The sequence below is a fragment of the Doryrhamphus excisus genome, chromosome 6, assembly GCF_030265055.1.
Source record: "Doryrhamphus excisus isolate RoL2022-K1 chromosome 6, RoL_Dexc_1.0, whole genome shotgun sequence".
NCBI classification, from domain to species: domain Eukaryota; kingdom Metazoa; phylum Chordata; class Actinopteri; order Syngnathiformes; family Syngnathidae; genus Doryrhamphus; species Doryrhamphus excisus.
The window spans coordinates 1,010,795-1,030,028 of NC_080471.1; the positions used below are offsets into that span (position 1 = coordinate 1,010,795).

At 48.2% G+C, this 19,234-nt stretch overlaps 1 protein-coding gene across 5 annotated transcripts in view; it reads left to right on the forward strand.

The window, feature by feature from the left end:
- mob2a (MOB kinase activator 2a) overlaps positions 1-19,234 on the forward strand; it is a 40,207-nt gene that overhangs the window by 11,381 nt on the left and 9,592 nt on the right. Inside the window, exon 1 of one of the 5 annotated variants that reach the window (XM_058075456.1) lies at positions 4,848-5,142. The exons of 1 other annotated variant lie outside the window; for it this stretch is intronic. In XM_058075456.1, coding sequence (XP_057931439.1) covers positions 5,105-5,142 — 38 coding nt within the window. In that variant the 5' untranslated portion in view covers positions 4,848-5,104. Of the gene's footprint in view, positions 1-4,847; positions 5,143-8,039; positions 8,204-8,227; positions 8,548-10,687; positions 17,764-19,234 lie in introns of those variants that run through there. 3 more of the 5 variants (XM_058075453.1, XM_058075455.1, XM_058075454.1) reach the window with 3 other exon arrangements.

The following is a 19,234-nucleotide window of genomic DNA, read 5'->3' on the forward strand; positions in this document are numbered from 1 at the left end:
GTCAACTGTAACATGCTCTCTTTCCGCCTCCATTGTTCTTTCCCTCCGTCAGACCCGGCCCATGAGAGCAGCAGCTCACAGGAAGTCTTTGTCACCACCGGAGGCAGCGCAAACACAGGAAGTGCCGCCTTCCCTCGCTGGCCTTCTGGCGCTGCCGGCTTTATGGAAATGCAGCAGAGTGAGCTGTTGTCTCGCAACACGGGTGTCTTGGTCCGTTGCCGTGTCTTCCGTCTCTGTGATGTCCCTCAAGCTTGCTAGACTGAAGACATGAACTTTAGTGTTAATGTATGAGTTCCTGGAACTCCTGTGGAGCTTATATTCATGATTGACATGGGCGTTAACTCTTGGATTTCACCTTAAAACGCTGTAGTAGTCTTGTGTAAGTTGTATTTATCCATATAGTACGGTGTAGTAGCTCCTTTGACCACAAGAGGGCCACCTTTCTCCACTTAACCTGACTATTTGAAGCTGTGCGGTGAACTTGATGGTTTCATTGCTATGCATGCTTCTCCAGGCATAACTGTTCAAACTGTTTGAATGCGATGCAAGATGCTGGAGGGGCTGGAGAAGAACACTGGAGATGGAGGAACGGGCATGGAGACCACCGGAGAGAAAGCAATCCAGTGAGCATGAAATGAGATCTTGTTGCATAATCATCCTCACAGGCCTTCCCAGTGTGTATCTCTACTCCATGCGGGCCCTTTCCGCTCATGGGTCACATGACCGTATCAAGCGTCTGCGGTATTGAACTGGTAATACCAGTCCCCCTCCTCCATGGAAACCGAAGGCAGTGATCAATGGTACCGCTTCTCTCTTGTTGTCTTCTTTCCTCCCAAGTGGGCTGGGGTGGCCGACGTGTTGAATATCAAGCAAATCAATGATTTCCTCCAAGATATTAACAGCCTCCGTGCTTAGCCGCATCCACATTCACATTCACCTCCACATTCACCTCCACATTCACCTCCACATTCACCTCCACATTCACCTCCACATTCACCTCCACATTCACCTCCACATTCACCTCCACATTCACCTCCACATTCACCTCCACATCCACATTCACATTCACCTCCACATTCACCTCCACATTCACATCCACATCCACATAGGCATCCACATAGGCATCCACATAGACATCCACATAGACATACACATAGACATAGACATAGACATACACATAGACATACACATAGACATAGACATACACATAGACATCCACATAGACATCCACATAGACATACACATAGACATACACATAGACATCCACATAGACATACACATAGACATAGACATAGACATAGACATACACATAGACATAGACATAGACATACACATAGACATAGACATACACATAGACATACACATAGACATACACATAGACATACACATAGACATACACATAGACATACACATAGACATACACATAGTAGACATACACATAGACATACACATAGACATACACATAGACATACACATAGACATACACATAGACATACACATAGACATACACATAGACATACACATAGACATACACATAGTCGACATAGACATACACATAGACATCCACATAGACATAGACATAGACATACACATAGACATACACATCATAGCAGTAATAGGATCTTGGACCAGCCTTTTTAGGGTCCTCCTCAAGGGTACGTGTATACAGGACTAGCACCCCTTGCCCCCACCCTGCATTATATCCGGTCAACACTAGATGGCATGAGAGTCACTCTTCAGTTCTCTATAGGAGGGGTCTGGTCCACCTTTGCAATATAAGCCCATCAAAACCTTTTTACGGTTGCATTTTAGTCCGGCCAGGGCAGGATTTTGATGACACAAGAACCTCAAATATTCAGTGGGGACATCAATTATACGGTATTGACGTTCTACCGCACGGCTTGTTTGAAGTGCCAGGGCAGCTGGAGCCTATCCCAGCAGATTGAGCCAGTACTGTACTTGAACCACAACTGTATTGGGTCAAATGATTTGAACCCAAATATTGATCTGGCTTTCTCAAGTGCATCACAATCTGTGAACGCCGACAAGACATGTGCTATTAGCAAGGTCACATGGTGTCCGGTCTGGACAGAAAAGGAAACCAAGAATGCTACAGACCTAACATGGTTCTCTGAGGGCTTCCTAAGTCGTGGTTGAGCCATGACCTTTTACACAAGTGTGGTATTTACCAGACTGGAGATAAGCCATAGAAGTTCTCAAGATCTCTCAGAAAGTGAAGCGTGGACATGGTCAGACTGACCCACTCATGGCGTCGTACATATACAGTAGATCCTTTCACAGCGCTCCCTCCACCGGCCGTCACGTATACTGTACCTCCAGCGTATTCCTGGAGTAGCCACTGGTGAGCTTGTGCATCAGAACAGAGGCGTCTTGGTTCTCGGCCGGCCCCCTTGTGTACCTTGGCCTGCGTAAGGAACGCATGTTGGTGCTGCTGATGTTTGTGTTGTGTTGAATGTGGCACATAGAGAGCGTTGTTGTGTCAGTCGGAGCAGTCGGCAACGTGGCACACAAGTCTTCTCAGACGCGTGTTTGTGCGTAGTATTCCTGGAAACCCCGTGTGGGGGTGGGGGGGGGGGGGCACAGCACACTGGCATGACCTTTGTTTGTCTGTGGCGTCAGCAGAGAAGAGAGATGGCTTTTATACTCCAACTTTTCATCCCCTCAGCATGCAGGGACACCCCCCACGTAAACACCACTCTTGCACAACTACTCTACTAGAAAGAAGCTGTTGAGCTTAGAGGGATCGGCGTGGGGGGGGTGGGGGGGTATGTCTAGGCAGAGCTAAATAGAGAGGCTTGCTAAATAAGAAATCTGAAATTAGCTTGATGAAAGGGCTGACGGAGAAATAAAATCAAGGGCGATGAATTAAAGCTGAATGGTTGGAGGATGGGTGGGGGCGGGGCCTCTTTTCTCAAGCCACAAGCGTGCTCCACAGGCTCCACGGTTACCCATCATCCTCCTTGCCTCCTCTCTCCAGTGGCTGATGGAGGAGCAGCAGGACCATCAGCAGTTCTCCTGCAAGGCTCCTCTAATGGTCACAAAAATGAACTCGGAGACATTGAAACCAAAGCTGAGTGCTTTGCGGAAGTAGGGGGTTGGCGTCTTCACACACACACACACACACACACACACACACACACACACCATACCGCAATTGCATGATGTCATGCTGAATAGCGCAGACTGCTTTTCAGCCAACAACTCGTCTGGATTCATCATTGTTGTTCTGCCTGCAGCAATTCCAGCAGACGCAGCTCGTATGTCCAACCTGATATGACTTTATGGGGATATGTCATTCATGTGATTGATTCATTGACACAGTGATCCCTCATTTATCAAGGTTAATTGAGTCCATACTCTGCCGTGATAGGTGGATTTCTGTGAAGTAGGGTTCCTTCTTTATAACTGGAATACTTACAGTACAATACAGTTATGTCCTACAAACCTGGTTACCATCTTCTAAATATCTTTTAACATTACTCGAGCCCTCTAGACATGACATAACACCCCTATAGTCACCTTAATAATCCTTAGTAATCCATGTACACACTAGAAAATAAAACACTGCCTGATTTGCTTTCAATATTTTTCAATATTCTGCCTCTGTGTTGACTTGTAGACTCCTAGACTCCTAGAGCAGCTACACGCCGTAACAAGCACAGAAAGCTTTCTAGATCTTCCAGAAATCGCACCTATTCCAGCTGTATTTCTTTGGATTCGTGCTTCCCACGTTAAGCCAGCCTTGCCATGTGTATCCCATTTGGATGATCGGCCATTTTGGAGCCTGGTGATGTCATAATATGCAAATAGATGAGCGGCTTGACCAGGCGTTGGTCCATACTGACGGCTGTTCTCATTGACACCGTGCCTTGATCTCCAACCATTTTAAACTTTCACATCATGGATTGCTATGATATGTAGTGATACGTATTTCACCAGCACTTAGCCCTGAGGTGTTGGGATTTCAGCTTTTTCATCTGGTGGTTACCATTTCCCATATCATGGCATCCTTACATACGTTTAGCTACGTTTAGCTACGTTTAGCTACGTTTAGCCACGTTTAGCTACGTTTAGCCACGTTTAGCTACGTTTAGCTTCGTTTAGCTACGTTTAGCTATGTTTAGCTCAGGGAGATTTACTGGAGAAGATACTTCCCTTAAATGGCTTTCATGGATCCTGAGCTCTATTCTTAGCCTCGACGAACGCTGCTGCAGTACTGCTGCTGCTTCCCTAGTACACGCTGCTGCAGTACTGCTGCTGCTTCCCTAGTACACGCTGCTGCAGTACTGCTGCTGCTTCCCTAGTACAATACGCTGCTGCAGTACTGCTGCTGCTTCCCTAGTACAATACGCTGCTGCAGTACTGCTGCTGCTTCCCTAGTACAATACGCTGCTGCAGTACTGCTGCTGCTTCCCTAGTACAATACGCTGCTGCAGTACTGCTGCTGCTTCCCTAGTACAATACGCTGCTGCAGTACTGCTGCTGCTTCCCTAGTACAATACGCTGCTGCAGTACTGCTGCTGCTTCCCTAGTACAATACGCTGCTGCAGTACTGCTGCTGCTTCCCTAGTACAATACGCTGCTGCAGTACTGCTGCTGCTTCCCTAGTACAATACGCTGCTGCAGTACTGCTGCTGCTTCCCTAGTACACGCTGCTGCAGTACTGCCGCTGCTTCCGGTAGTAGATGCTGTATATCGATGTAGGGCCGACATGCCGGTGACGTCACGCTGCTGGGGGAGTTAGCACATTGTTGATTGTTCCCACGGCGGGCTGACGCCATGCCCACGTGACCGTGGGCAAATCCCACACTGCCTCCAGCATTCTCCCGCCTGGACTACGCGCATGTTACCGATCCGGACTCATCGAGACTGTGGAAGTCTGCCTCGCGGAAGCTGCGCGGCGGAGAGGAGGAGGAGAAGGAAAAGGAGGAGGAGGAGGAGGAGCAGATAGCCGGGGAGGTGTTGAGCAGCGAGCCTCCCGTATTGCTGTTCCGCGTCCACAGCCGCACGGCCGGGGTTGCTAGTTCCAGCACGTAACATCTCATCCATACTGGATTTCCTTATCCGCTTCCTGTCGTCCAGGATGAGGTTTAAAAGAAACGGCTCGTACACTTTAAATAGGTGAGTAAGATGCCCTGACCTGCCGTGTCAGGCTTATGGAGATCAGCGACGGTTCAGACCTACTTCCTTGTCTTGTTGTTGTTCCTTCACGGACGTCCTTTATCGGTACACATCTTTACTACTTTACTTCTTCAACAAATGCTGCTTCTTCCCTGGGAGTCCATGTGTCCATTCAGCTAGCTACAAACCTGTTGGTCTTGTTCGGGAGCTGGGGGGCTCCTGTCTCTTTTGTTAAACATACCCCCCCCCCCCCCCCCACACACAGCCAAATGCTCCTTCCTGTGGGCCCATCACCTAGCAACTTTATATGTGTCACCCCCCCCCCCCAACCATGCATATCCCGATGATAGGACAGTGCTGTGGTGCCCCCCCCCATTGTTTATAGCACCAAAGAACAAACTACGACTAACGACCTTATTTTGCAGATATCATGCTCTCATTGTTTGTGTGGAATGACATGAAAGGGTCCAACAATCAGAGGAAACGCACTCACACACACACACACACACACACACACACGCACACGCACACACACACACACACACCGGAACTTGCACATTTTCGTTTGAAAGTGACAGTTGTTTTAATGGCACCTAAGCAGTTTCACTCCTTTTCCTTTCTTGCCTTGTTGTTGGGCACATGGCTTTCCGCTGGGCTTTACACGCACACATGCACACACACACACACACACACACACACACACACACACACACACACACACACACACACACACACACACCCATAACCCACATCCTGCTTTTTAGATCCTCAAACTGAAATCCAAGCAGCCCAGAAGCACACACACTCAGGTTTAATGTCATACATGTGTCATGTATGTGCCATACATCTGTCATATATCTGTCATACATGTGTCATACGTGTACCATACGTGTGCCATACGTGTCTATATTTGGCTTGGATTGTTGTTCCTTTCCACATGCGCTTGCCCGTGTGTTTGTGTGCAGGTGAGAGTGATGTCATTTTGTGTCTTTAGGTGCACCTCCTGGCGACAGGCCTCTGAGGAGGAGGAGGTGGAGGAGGAGTGAGGATTATGTCATTGGATGCGGTTTTTCATTGCAGAGCAGGAGCTGGTCGTAAAGCCACACCCATACCACAGGGCAGGGGTGCCCACGCTTGGCCAGCCTGCCAGCTACTTTTAAAAACGATCCAGGTCTCAAAGATGTCCGCCCGACTGTAAACCCACAGACTACACATATTTAGTGTATTTCTATGCATTGTACACGCATGTGACGGTAACAATGATCTACCTGTCATAAGACATCATAAGACATTAATACGCGCCTACGTGGGTATCACGTTCATGGCTCACGTAGGAACAATTGCTTTCCTGTTGCCATGGTACCAATTGCCTCCAAACAATATTTGTTTATATGGTTATGGAATGAACATGGGCAGACGGTGGGGGTGATATCACGGGGGTCTCCTGTCTCCCCAGGGCAAATTGCGCCCACCGGCTCATTCGTGTTGATGGGCTCAAGTTGCTGGTTATGAAGTCATTCCATCCACGCCTTTTGGTGGACTTCCTGGAAAGATGCGTGCCGAGCTCTTATGAAACGCACTTCTGTCCCCTTGTGGCCGTTTTTATGGCTTAAATCTGCACCCAACGTGATCTCTTCTGTTGTTCTACTGTTGCATTATCACCTCTTGGTACCTCGCACGCATAGAAGACCAGCAGGCACGACTTTAGGAGCGAGCATCGGGGTTGAAAGCGTCTAAGCGTCTAAACACGTCTACGGCTGTGGCATTGGGCTTTTCCAGCATCTTTGTCCTTCATCACCTTGCAATGACAAAGAAATGGATGACAGTTCAATTTCTTAGTTTTGCTGGAGATGTGTGGAGGGCATCATGTCACATGACACGTAGCCACACCCACACAATCTCATGTGGCTGACGACATGTATGCTCATCCACGTAGTGGGCTCTTTCACTACTCGGATGGTGATTTCCTTCAGCCGCTGTTGTCTTTTTTCCTGGTATGCTTCCTGGATTTGTTTCCACGACAGGGTACCTGGTCGGTCTGACATTGAGCGTCAGCATTCAGCGGCGCGTGTTCATCCCGTGTTGGCATGTCGGCATCGACACGCACAGATGCCAACACGTTCTCCTTTCCCTGTTGAGTCACCGTAACGGCGCTAGCGGGGAAGAAAAGGGCCTGATTTAGCAGAGAAGCTACGGGCTCTGTGTCCTTCACCTGACTTGTCTCACCAGCGCTCTGCAGTGATTGGCTCACTTCCTGGGGGCTCGTCACAGAGCCAGCCCCTCCCCCTCTCTTCCACTGCATCACTTTTCAGAATGAAGTCACCTTGATTGTGTTGGTGCATGGAACCATCAACTAGTTCGACCTGTGCTGCACGTGCTCAGTCCATGCACGTATCCATATGTACATCACATGCACGTATCCATATGTACATCACATGCACGTGTCCATATGTACATCACGTGCACGTATCCATATGTACATCACGTGCACCTATCCATATGTACATCACATGCACGTATCCATATGTACATCACGTGCACGTATCCATATGTACATCACATGCACGTATCCATATGTACATCACGTGCACGTATCCATATGTACATCACGTGCACGTATCCATATGTACATCACGTGCACGTATCCATATGTACATCACGTGCACGTATCCATATGTACATCACGTGCACGTATCCATATGTACATCACGTGCACGTATCCATATGTACATTGATGGGGGTGCCTTTAAACTGATGCTGGAGGTGGCTGCCTCCTGTGTTCTCTTTCCTTCTCTTTCCTCCTCCTCTTTCCTCCTCCTCTTTGCTCCTCCTCTTTGCTCCTCTGTCTGTCTCTCTCCTGCAGTCCACCCAGCACTGCCCAACAGTATGTACTTTGTTTATGGGACTTATGTATGTTGGCCAAGCTGGTCTTCCCGCGTTTTAGGTGGGAGCCAGCAAGTGAGAGAGGGGGGTGGGGGGGGGGGGGAGAGAGTTCATTGCGAAGGAGAGCGAGCAGGAGGGTGGAAGAGAGGCAGGCAGAAGCGGACGGCAGAGAGAATGAGTAACCTGCTCTACAAATTTTCTGCCATTTTTCTGAATGTTCTTCGTGGAAGCGCGTCGCTCCCTTCCTTCTTCCCTTCCTTCTTCCCTTCCTTCTTCCCTTCCCTTTTCAGCAGTCCTGAGCAGCCCCGCATCCGTCTTGTGTGACCTGTGTGAAAGTCAAAGGTTGTTTGTGCAGCCGTGTGATTAGCCAAGGTGCTAGGCGGCAAGCGGTCACCCTGCTGCACCTGTAGCCACGTGCGGCAGACCGGTGGCGACGGGACGTTGTGAACCACCAAGGGTCCGCCTCTGCTCCACCGCCGCCTGGATGGGTGTTCTGGTGTGCTGCGACTGCTTCTTCTATAGGTAGTAACAGTGACTTTTTCCTCTCTTGTCTTGGTGCTGGCAGTAGTTTCATATCTGCACCCCCCCCCCCCCCCCCATTCTCTGTTATTGTGCTGCCCCCCCCCCCCCCCCCCATTCTCTGTTATTGTGCTGCGGTCTGGAAGAGACATTTGAGGTCAGTGCTGCCGTAGCATCAAGAGATTCTGCTGGAGTCAGAAAGAAGGCTGCAGTGAATATTAAACATGTCTGGCTAATTTTTTAAAAAGGTTATTTTGCTCATGGCAGGCTGGTCCTGGCAGGCTTGCCAATTCCCAACCCCCCCCCCCCCCCCCCCCCCATGTGCCTCTTGGCCGCGTAGCAGTGTTTGTTTGGACATCGTGTTCCCTCGCAAGGATGCATTTGTTTGCTGTTTGCGCAGCATTGAACTTAACAGACTTTGCCCCCCCCCCCCCCCCCCGACTGTACTTTGACATTACTTTGATAAAGATGCTTGGCTTTGCCTTCATGCTTGGGAGGCCCCCATGCTGGTACTCTCAAACAGACCCCGGGTCTAGGCTGTTGGTGTCCATGATGTGGGGTCGGCCCGTTGGCAGCTGCAGCATCTGGTTCCCTTCTCTTGTGGTGGAGGGGGGGGCCAGTCACAGGCCCGGAGCCCAGTAAAAGGTCTAAATATAACGCACCAGCCCCTTGAGGATCTTTTTGACGCTGGTGAGATTGTAGCACGCTCGCACGCCACAGCTGGATTATATTAGGCCCGCCATTGGCGTCTTTATTTGCACTTTGCTTGTTGCGTGTTCCCACATGTTCTCCACTGGAGGCCTGGATGTAAGAAACCCAGAAGCCTCGCACTGGGAGAGTGTGCTGCCTCTTCCGTGATGAGCATGAGTAGGCCCGTCATGATGATGGATACGTCAATTGACGCAGGATAAATTGGTCATTTTGCCGGCCGCCATGTAGCGACGTGTGCGTGCATGTTTGTTTCTAAGCAGGCCGGATGACAACAGGGTTACTCTGTCAATAGTGGACTGAACGGAGTGAGGGAACCTCTCCTCGTCCCAGTGGGTGGAGGCCGTGTGTTGATGCCTCATGAAGCCAAAACGGGCCGCCCCGTCTATTTTTAGCATTGTGTCTCCTTCCCCCCCCATTAGCCAGTCAAACTGCAGTGTGATGTGATGTTAGCAGGGTTTGTGTGTTTTGGAATGCCCAGCCACCAAAACAGGTCCTTGTAGACCTCAGCCCTGGCCACACCCCCGTCCCCTCGTCTCCGGTGTTGGAGCTTTCAACAGTGGCATTGTGTGGAGTGGAAACTGCCTGCCAGCGGTCCGCCAGACGCAGTCGGCGCTAATGTTGACCATCCTGTTTGGAAAGGTGTGATGGAGCGGTCTGTCAGTGGGACGTCCACTCGCATACAAAGAGCACTTAGCCTTCATTTTCAGTCCCAGGTCTGGACAGGAGTGTAAACGTAATGCCAAGGCGACATATTCAACAGCTGGCTGGACGTTACCATGACGTTCACTTCAGCCATCCGACGCGTTTCAGTCCAGCCTGCCGAGTCGGTTCGGACCAGTAACAGTAGTGTTCTGACTGCATTTGAAGGTTTGAAGAAGGGGATTTCAGTCGGTTTGTTATTTCTGGAAGAATGCTTGTGTCTAAAATTAGCAGATTGGAGTTTTTCATTGTCAAGGAAAGATAAATGTTCCAAGGAAGTTCCTCCCTGTGTTCCCCTAATTGGGTTTCCGCTTATCTTAGCTTCGCCAGATTGGCCGTGCAGTCCATAACCAACCATTGGACCTTTGTGCACCCACCCAAGTATGAGGCTCCAAATGTACAGATTTTTACATAAGTAACTTAAAAACATTTTTTCATTATTATTTTATTTATATACCAGTATTCATATAAAATGTTTTCATTATTATTTTATTTATATACCAGTATGTTTATTAAAACATCTTTTTTATTTTATTTATATACCAGTATTTATATAAAATGTTTTCATTATTATTTTATTTATATACCAGTATGTTTATTAAAACATCTTTTTTATTTTATTTATATACCAGTATTTATATAAAATGTTTTCATTATTATTTTATTTATATACCAGTATGTTTATTAAAACATCTTTTTTATTTTATTTATATACCAGTATTTATATAAAATGTTTTCATTATTATTTTATTTATATACCAGTATTTTTTTTTTTTAAAAATCATATTAAATATTATTCTCTCATTATTTATTCATTTTATTATTTTTTAAAACTCATATTAAAGTTAAATACCAAATACAGTTCCTTGCGGGGGCTGCTAGCATACACATAGAGCAGAGATGTGGAGCTAACTTGAGGAGCAATGCATGTTGACACACAGAGGTGGCCAAGGGTGGAATTGAACTGCCTGCGTGCTAACCACTCGGCCAGCGTGCAGCCCGCAGTTGAACTTTAACAGTCATGCTGAAACGCACACGAGCGGTTCTCCAGCCGATTGGCCAACGTTCATGAGCTGATGAGTAGCTTTGCTAGCAGTATTTGGCCTGTTGGGGGGGGGCAAATGGAGGGACACGTGTTCCCTGACCGACCTGTTGTCTTGTCACTGCAAGACCCGACCTCACACAAGGACGCTTGCATAACACGGTTGCTTCATCCTGCTGCCTCATGAGAAGCAGGAAATGCTGATCTTGCAGCAGCATCACCTCGCCATTTTGTCACACGCAAACACGGCCAGGTATTTGTGACATCAAACGTCAAGGACCAATGGAGGAATGGCGTGTGGTCCTTCTATTTCCTTTGCTGTCTGGGATGATCAGATGCTGGGGTGCAGAGTAATGTGTGTGACCTTCAGCATGAAACCCGTCAGGTAAAGAGCGTTCCGATGGTAAAGAGCGTTGTGATGGTAAAGAGCGTTGTGATGGTAAAGAGCGTTGTGATGGTAAAGAGCGTTGTGATGGTAAAGAGCGTTCTGATGGTAAAGAGCGTTCTGATGGTAAAGAGCGTTCTGATGGTAAAGAGCGTTGTGGCAGCCTGGGATTTGAGGACAGGCAGAGGTCGGTGGTAGATCCCGTAGATCCCGTGCCTTTACGCCACCTTTCACACCGTCTAACGGCTGGTGTTTTCCAGCCACCCAGTTGTTGGGTTGCTAATCTTTTGGCCGCCAAGCCCCCTTGGGTGGGACCACTTCCTAGACCTGGCGTGACTTCCAGTCTGGGTGAAAGTGAGACAATGAAGCGGCGTTTCCTCTGCAGTCAAGAGGTCCAGTCAGCTTGGGCCGGGCTCACATGGAACCCATGGCTGTCAAAGACCTGCATAGACCTGTCTAGACCTGTATTCTCATGTCCTGCATTGGGTGCTCTGCCTGCAACGCCTGGTTGGTGTGCTGAGCCCTTCAGCAGATGTGCAGGCATGGGACGTTTGGGAAAAACCTAGTGTGTTATATGAAGGTTCTTCCAGGGGGGAAAACCCAAAAAAGTCAAAGCCCGGCTGTTGGACTGCTGAGTGTGTTCTGTCTTGGGGGGTGGGGGGGGGGCACTAACTGTTTTACTGTTTGACTCAGTCTTTGTCGTAGTATAATAGTATTTGTTCCATTTGAGCACCCCCGTCTTATTACTGCGTCTGAGCGAAGCCTGAGCGTGTGGACCTGTAGTTACGTCATATCCCTAGAAAGACAAGCAGCCCGCTAATGCGCTAATGTGCCGTGGCTTGTGCACCCAAGGGCATGATGGGAGCTTTGACTGGCGTGTCATGTGGCTCTTAAACAGCACCTCTACTGTAGATTTCCATTCTGTGTATTGTAGTCACATCCTCTATGACGGGGGCCTCAAAGTGCTAAGCGCTAGGTGCTAGGCGCTAGGTGCTAGGTGCTTGGGCAGAGAAAGAGCTGTGTTGATGCTGAAGCTCCTGGAGTTATTCCCTCATGCACCTCATACACGCACACTTCCTGTGCAAACATGGGCGCCACCCCAAACATTTTCTCTGCCACCCCCGCCCCTTTCCTTCAGCATATTCCATGACCATCTTCCCCCGCCTTCTTCTCAACACACAGCACCTTTTATCCTGTGTACCTCTATTCTTTTAGCATAGCTAGCTAAAATGGCTTTCTCCTCTTTTCACAGAACTCTATTCATTTCATATTCATTTCACAAGAGAATATAATATCACATTCTTTCCATTTTAATACAACCCCTGGTCTCCTGCATGGAGTCACCTGACCACATTATGTGGACACTTCCATGTGCTGCCAGCAGGTGGCAGCATTGATAGGACACCGGGTGAACGTTGCAGCACTCCTGCGGTGCACTGGCTCTCGTCCTCCCAAGGTAACGTTTTGCTTTGGTCCACAAACGTGGTGGACTTTATCAGCAGCTGGGAATGAAGACGGATCAGCTCATTTTCTCCCTCTTCCAAGGTCATTGTCCTAGTGGACAGCATACGCCGTGCACACGTTCAAATGACCTCTCGGGATCTCTATTGATCAGAGAGCGGTCGATGTGATCTTGTGATCAACCCATGACATCAATACGCTGACCCTGCTGGAGACCCGCCGCCATTAGCAGGACAGACCTGCCGCCATTAGCACTCCTCTTTTACTGTCGCTTTTGGCAAGCATCTCATAGCTGACCTTGCACAAGCGCTGTGTGTGTGTGTGTGTGTGTGTGTGTGCGTGTGCGTGCGTGTGCATGTGTGTGTGTGTGTGTGTGTGTGCGTGTGCATGCTCTGAAAGTTGACAGACAAGTGTTGGAGTGGCCGGGTGTGAATTCTGGGATGCACCCAGACTCTCCCTGGTTGAGGAATGCAGTGGGGAGGAGTGCAGTGTGCATCCGGGGCATGCTGTGACAGCCTCCCACACTGATCCAGACTGCATCACCCCCCACCCCTCGTCAAACTGCCTCCACTCCGGCCCATTCCTGGAGATACGATAGTGCTTCATCGCTGTCATATTGTCTTCAAATGACAGCTGTTTCTATTTCAACTATTTCTTGGAAATCTTATTTTTGTAGTTCTGACTTTATTCACTTTTTTCTCGTAACATTAAAACTTGTTGCCCAGCCAATCTTCCAAAAATGACAACTTTATTTGTTGTTTTGTCAGTCTTTCAAAATATTAGGGCATCTTTTTTTCCTTCGTATTTTAACTTTCCCTCACAGTATTACCTTATTTTTCTCTCAATATTTAGATTTTATTCTTGTAAAATATATTCATCTCATAGTATTTCAACGGACCTATTTTAACTTTATTCTCTTATTTGGACACCCCTGAGTTAGCAGCAGCCATGGAGAGTTCTACACATGGAGACGGGGATATTTCTCATGAGCGGATGCCAGAAACGGTTGCGACTGGTTCATGACTGGAGAGGCTCGCTCATTGGAGTCTTCCAACTGAATGCGTTTCCTTTCTGTCAAACAAGAAGAAGCCTATCTCTTCCATCTGCTCTTCAACTGGTAGCTCTTCTTCTGGCGCTGTGATCGGGGTTCCATGGCATGTCTCCGCATGCAGCCCTTCCCTGCAGGAATGCGGAGTGAAGGCAGGGAGACGGAGAGGAAGCATGAGGCGGACCAATGCCAATACTCCTACCAAAGTAGGAGTGCTTAGGTTTGGTAAACGGACTGTTCACAACAACTTGACATTGTTTGCGTCTGCTTGGTGTGCTGTTCAGCGCCTGGAGCCCAATCATCTTATCTCTTGAACATGCTTTTGTTGCTGTTGCCGTTGGAAGTCCAGGTCGTGGGTTGAGTGGTGAAACTTGTTTCCCTTGTTCCCTTGGCCTTGTTGACCTATTCAGACCCATGAGAGACCAGGGACTCCAAAGACCTTCAGTGTGCACTGTTTTTTCTGGCTAAGACCTTGCCTAAACACACTGCCCACGCCCAGAATGCAGCCCCCAGCGATACCATGGGGGGGGCTACGTTTGCACAGATGAATTTGGGATGATTTGATGATTCCGTGCTTTCATTTTAGCATGCTGTCCATTGACTTAGCATATGGCTAGGGTCTTATCGCCTAGGCAACTCAAATACGCTCACACTGCAAAGCTCAGGTACAATGTTGTCAAAAACAATCCCTGCAAAGGGAAAGGACCAAGGACCAGTAGCACTTCAGTGCAGAAACCAGTCTTTTGGTCCTGTATGGTACATCTCAGATATACACATATGGAAGTATCATTCATTCATTCTTTCTTTCATTTTCTACCACTTATCCTCACGAGGGTCGCGGGGGTGTCTTGGGGAGAGGCGGGGTCCACCCTGGACTGGTGGCCAGCCAATCCCAGGGCACATATAGACAAACAACCATTCCCGCCCACATTCATACCTACGGACGCAACCAGAAGTGTTACACACATCATTGTGTACAATAACAATGAATGTGTCCTTGAAACTTCCACGGTGTGACGAATGTGTGCATTTCCAAACTCCCAGAGGCTGTTGGCGTATAAAAGAAATGACCAAAGCAAGATGGCTGCAAAGACTTGCTGAACTCTTGCTAATGTTGCAAGGGTCTGTCATTGCGGTCTAAATTGTGATTGGCTGCTACGTCCATCTGCATCTGATCCAGTTGTGACTCATTAGCTCTTGGTCTGGAACCAGAGTGGAATGTCCACTTTCATACCCAACCTGTCGGGCCAGCCAGGCACAGAAGAGAAGAAGAAGAGAATGCAGAAGGGCTAGCGACCAAAAAAGGCTTTCTTTTCATTTTTATTCCGACGGTTGCTAATCTCCTCAGCTTTTTAGCCCTTTAAGTATGAGGTGTCAAAGTCTTTCAATCACGTCTCACTGGATCCGGAAAAGCCTTTAGACGTTGGTTTTTAACATTCCATGGCAGCGTATTCATTTCAACACACGCCTCAGGTCTGTGGCGCTGTGACGTCAAAGGCAGTAATGATTTGAATTGCTCACATTTCTTTTTCCACTGCTCTTTGTTTTTCTTGTACTATATGCTTGGCTGAGCCCTTGCTGCTGTTTTGCGTGCGCCACAATACTTTGGTCACATCAACGGATATGACTCGCTCATAATACACTTTTTTTTTTACTTTGTGTTCCAATAAGAAATATATTAAATTCGGTTAAAATTAAAACTAGAAAAATCTTGCAGGAATTTTGATGGCCATGCCTTGTGTTGTGACCCTCTGGCCTAGCATTTTTATAGTGTACCTACATCATACCATCAGCATTTTGACATGAGTATAATAGCTAAGATGCTGTCATGCTAACAGTGAGCATCCAGTAGTGAAAGTGTCAAGCCATGGAAAAATGTGTTATGGTGCCAGGCCTACGCCAATACAAGTACTGGTGTATATGTGTCCTGTGATCGACTGGCAACCGGTCCAGGGCGTACCCAGCTGTCATAGGCTCCAGCTCACTGGACAGGCGGTAGAATGGAATGCATGTTCTTACATTATAAACTACCTTAGCTCCACTTCCATGCTAAGTTGGAAAGCACCACCAAACAACCCCCCCTTGCCTTTCACCACAGCTATCACAGCAGGAGTCCAGGAGCACTGCAGCTCCACCCACCAATATGTCTCCCACCCTTCCCCGATCTGGTCATGCAGCGAGGTGCCTGTGAGTCCCACGGTCCCTTGGATTCTTTCAGATCGTCTCATTGGATCGCAGAGGGGCTTTTAGACCCAAACAAACGGCGCCTCAGAGGGTCCAGCAGTAATTATTCTCCACTGGCATGTCTGCAAACACACACACACCTCAGATTGCACCCTCTCTGGCCCAAACAAGCACCCTTCCTCAAGGTCTTCCTTATCTTCCTCTCAGCTTCTTGTACCACCCGCACGCATGGAATGCACATAGCTGATCCCAAAGATTAGCGCGTCTTTGGGCTGCTCTACTTTTCCTCACTCTTGCAGCTGTGCCATCACAAGTTTTGTCTGAATGGACCGCAGACAAAACCAACACCGTGAAAACTAAAGCAGGCAGGGACTAAAGTCATGACATTCAACATCGTGAAGGCTCCCTGGTATTGGCATCGTGGTATACGTAGGCCCCGTGGTATAGGCATCGTGGTATAGGCATCATGGTATACATAGGCTCCGTGGTATAGGCTCCATGGTATAGGCATCGTGGTATACATAGGCCCTGTGGTATATGTAGGCTCCGTGGTATAGGCTCCGTGGTATAAGCTCCATGGTAGGGTTAGGTCCAAATCTTTAAGCCACGCCGTGAAATAGTCTTGTCTGAAATGGTAAAGCACGTGTATTTATTGGTGCCAATCTGGCTAAGTGTTCTATCGGTCAGCCTCTGCACACGTCGCTACTGACCCTCCAACCAACTGTAACGTCCGTGCTCGTCATGAAGGAAGACGAAGTCACCCATGAAATTCCAACTGCAGATGGAAGATATTTTTATGACGCTCTTGTTTTGTTTACGGAAACAGGGGCAGACGGCGCTCTTAATTTGAAGGACGGTCCAGGAAGTGTGTTCAGTGTGTGGAGAAAATGGATTTCCATCTGAGACGAGCTGCGTTGGAAATAAACGCGCTTCTGTTATTTTTCCCATCTTCCTGGGACATTGTAAACGCTTCCTTGCCCTAAAGAAGTCAAACACAACGTGGTGAAGTAGACTAGCAGCAGGGATGTACTTTATTTGGATCTGGTTCTGGCGTGTTAGCTGCAGTGCTTTTAACTGATTCTTTCTGCCCCATTGCTTGTCTTTCCGTGTTATTTTAGGAGCAGAGGGACATTCACTATTGGCCTGGCGCCTTAACCTGTTGCTGTGCAGTCACAACAGTTGGCCCAATACTTAGTCTGATTTTATAACCGTGGATGACGTGGAGGGGAAATGGACGTCAGTGTTCATGTGGAGGAACACAAACACTACAGCGATGCTATCCTGTACACAATAACTCCTTTTATTGGCGTGTCATCCTCGTACTGATTTACCACCTGTTGCTACACTCCAACCACACTCCAACCTCCACGTGGGCGGGCTTTGACGTCACCGCCGCCCACCGCACGCTCCGCTTTCTCTGATTGGACGGAGCTCGTCCGAGGAGGCGGGCTTTGTCGAGCAACGTCTTGTGAGAAAGTTTGGCTTCTTCAGTTGGCCGACTCTCAGCGGAATACGGAGGGAGGGGGGCGAAGCTGGCCCGCCTGAATCTGCAACAATCTCCCTGATATGAGCGATGGTCGGCGATTATTGTTCTTTCTCTGGGGATAAGACGGACATGCACTCCCAGAGAAACTCTAAAAACGGACTAAGCTGCAAAATGGTGCTTCAAGCGGTCGGCAAAGTTCTCAGGTAAAAAGCGGGACTACAAGGCGTCCTCTCGGCTTCCCGCTGGCGTGTAAAGACGCGTTTGTGTTGTCGGATGTGTGGCAGCTGATGGAAAAGGCACCGTGACTACCTGCTAGTCTAACTACACACTTGTTATATATATATATTATATATATATAGATTATATATACACACACACACACACACACTCATTCAGGACGCATAGACCCGGAAGTGTGACAACGTCGGCATGTTTATGTCGGACAACAAATGACCATCTCACACGTCCACTCCTTATTTGACGAGTACTTTAAAAGTAGTTGAAGTTAGTACATGTATTAGCGTGGACGTCTTTGTGTTGCACCTTAGTTCCTTTTCTCCACTTGACCTACATTTCTATGTCAAATATGATGGATGAATCGATCATTTCATAGTCCGACGTTTGACTGCAGACTTCCAAAGAATGCATGATGGCTGTACATGACCCTGCTAGCACTGCTAATGGTGGCGCTGGCCCCACGTGCAAATACGCTACCCGGTGTACACATCATGTACCACTGGTGATGTACCACTGGTGATGTACCACCGGTGATGTACCACCGGTGATGTACCACCGGTGATGTACCACCGGTGATGTACCACTGGCGATGTACCACTGGTGATGTACCACTGGTGACGTACCACCGGTGACGTACCACTGGTGATGTACCACTGGTGATGTACCACTGGCGATGTACCACCATGTTTCCACATGTTCATAGCCTGGTTGTGTCCTGTGACACAATGCTACCTCTGCAGGTTAGAAAATGTTGCATTAGATATGATCAATATTCATGTATGGAAGTGTATGGACAATGGAAACTCGGGTGTGGAAAAATATTCATGTTTTGATGGCTGTAATTATGAACAACTAACTTGGAAGGGAAGCTAGGATGTTTGTGTGAGAGCACACACGGTCTTGTGCCATGAGAAATGGTCAGGTGTGCCGTGAGGAATTATCCAATATCATTTTGTCCAAATCCTGATGCCATTGTGGCGTGTCCGTGGTGTAAAGACTTCAAGCCTGGGACGGACGGGTGTGCATGGACGCATCAAACCAAGGCTGCATACCTCCAAACCTGTTGACGCTACGGATGTGAGGAGCAGTGCAGTGGCACGTCCACGTCTTCTTCTCCAGCTCAGAGCACGTCTACATTCTCCTCACCTCTTCCACATTTGTATTGGTCCTAATCGTTTGGCCAAACACCTCATCAAAGTTAACAAGGAGACATGGTTTGGGATTTTACAGCGGTGTGGGGGTGCTGGAGAGCTGTTTACTGCTCCGTTGTTAAACTCTTTCCTCTTTTGCTGAAAGGGGTTTGACACCAATTTTGAAACCAATCCAGAATTGGCGTGAAAAGCAATGGAAGCGGCTGAAACTGTTTTCATACTCAGATATTGTATCCCCGACCGTGAGAAGTAGTATTCAGTATTAATGAATATATTTGAGAAAAGC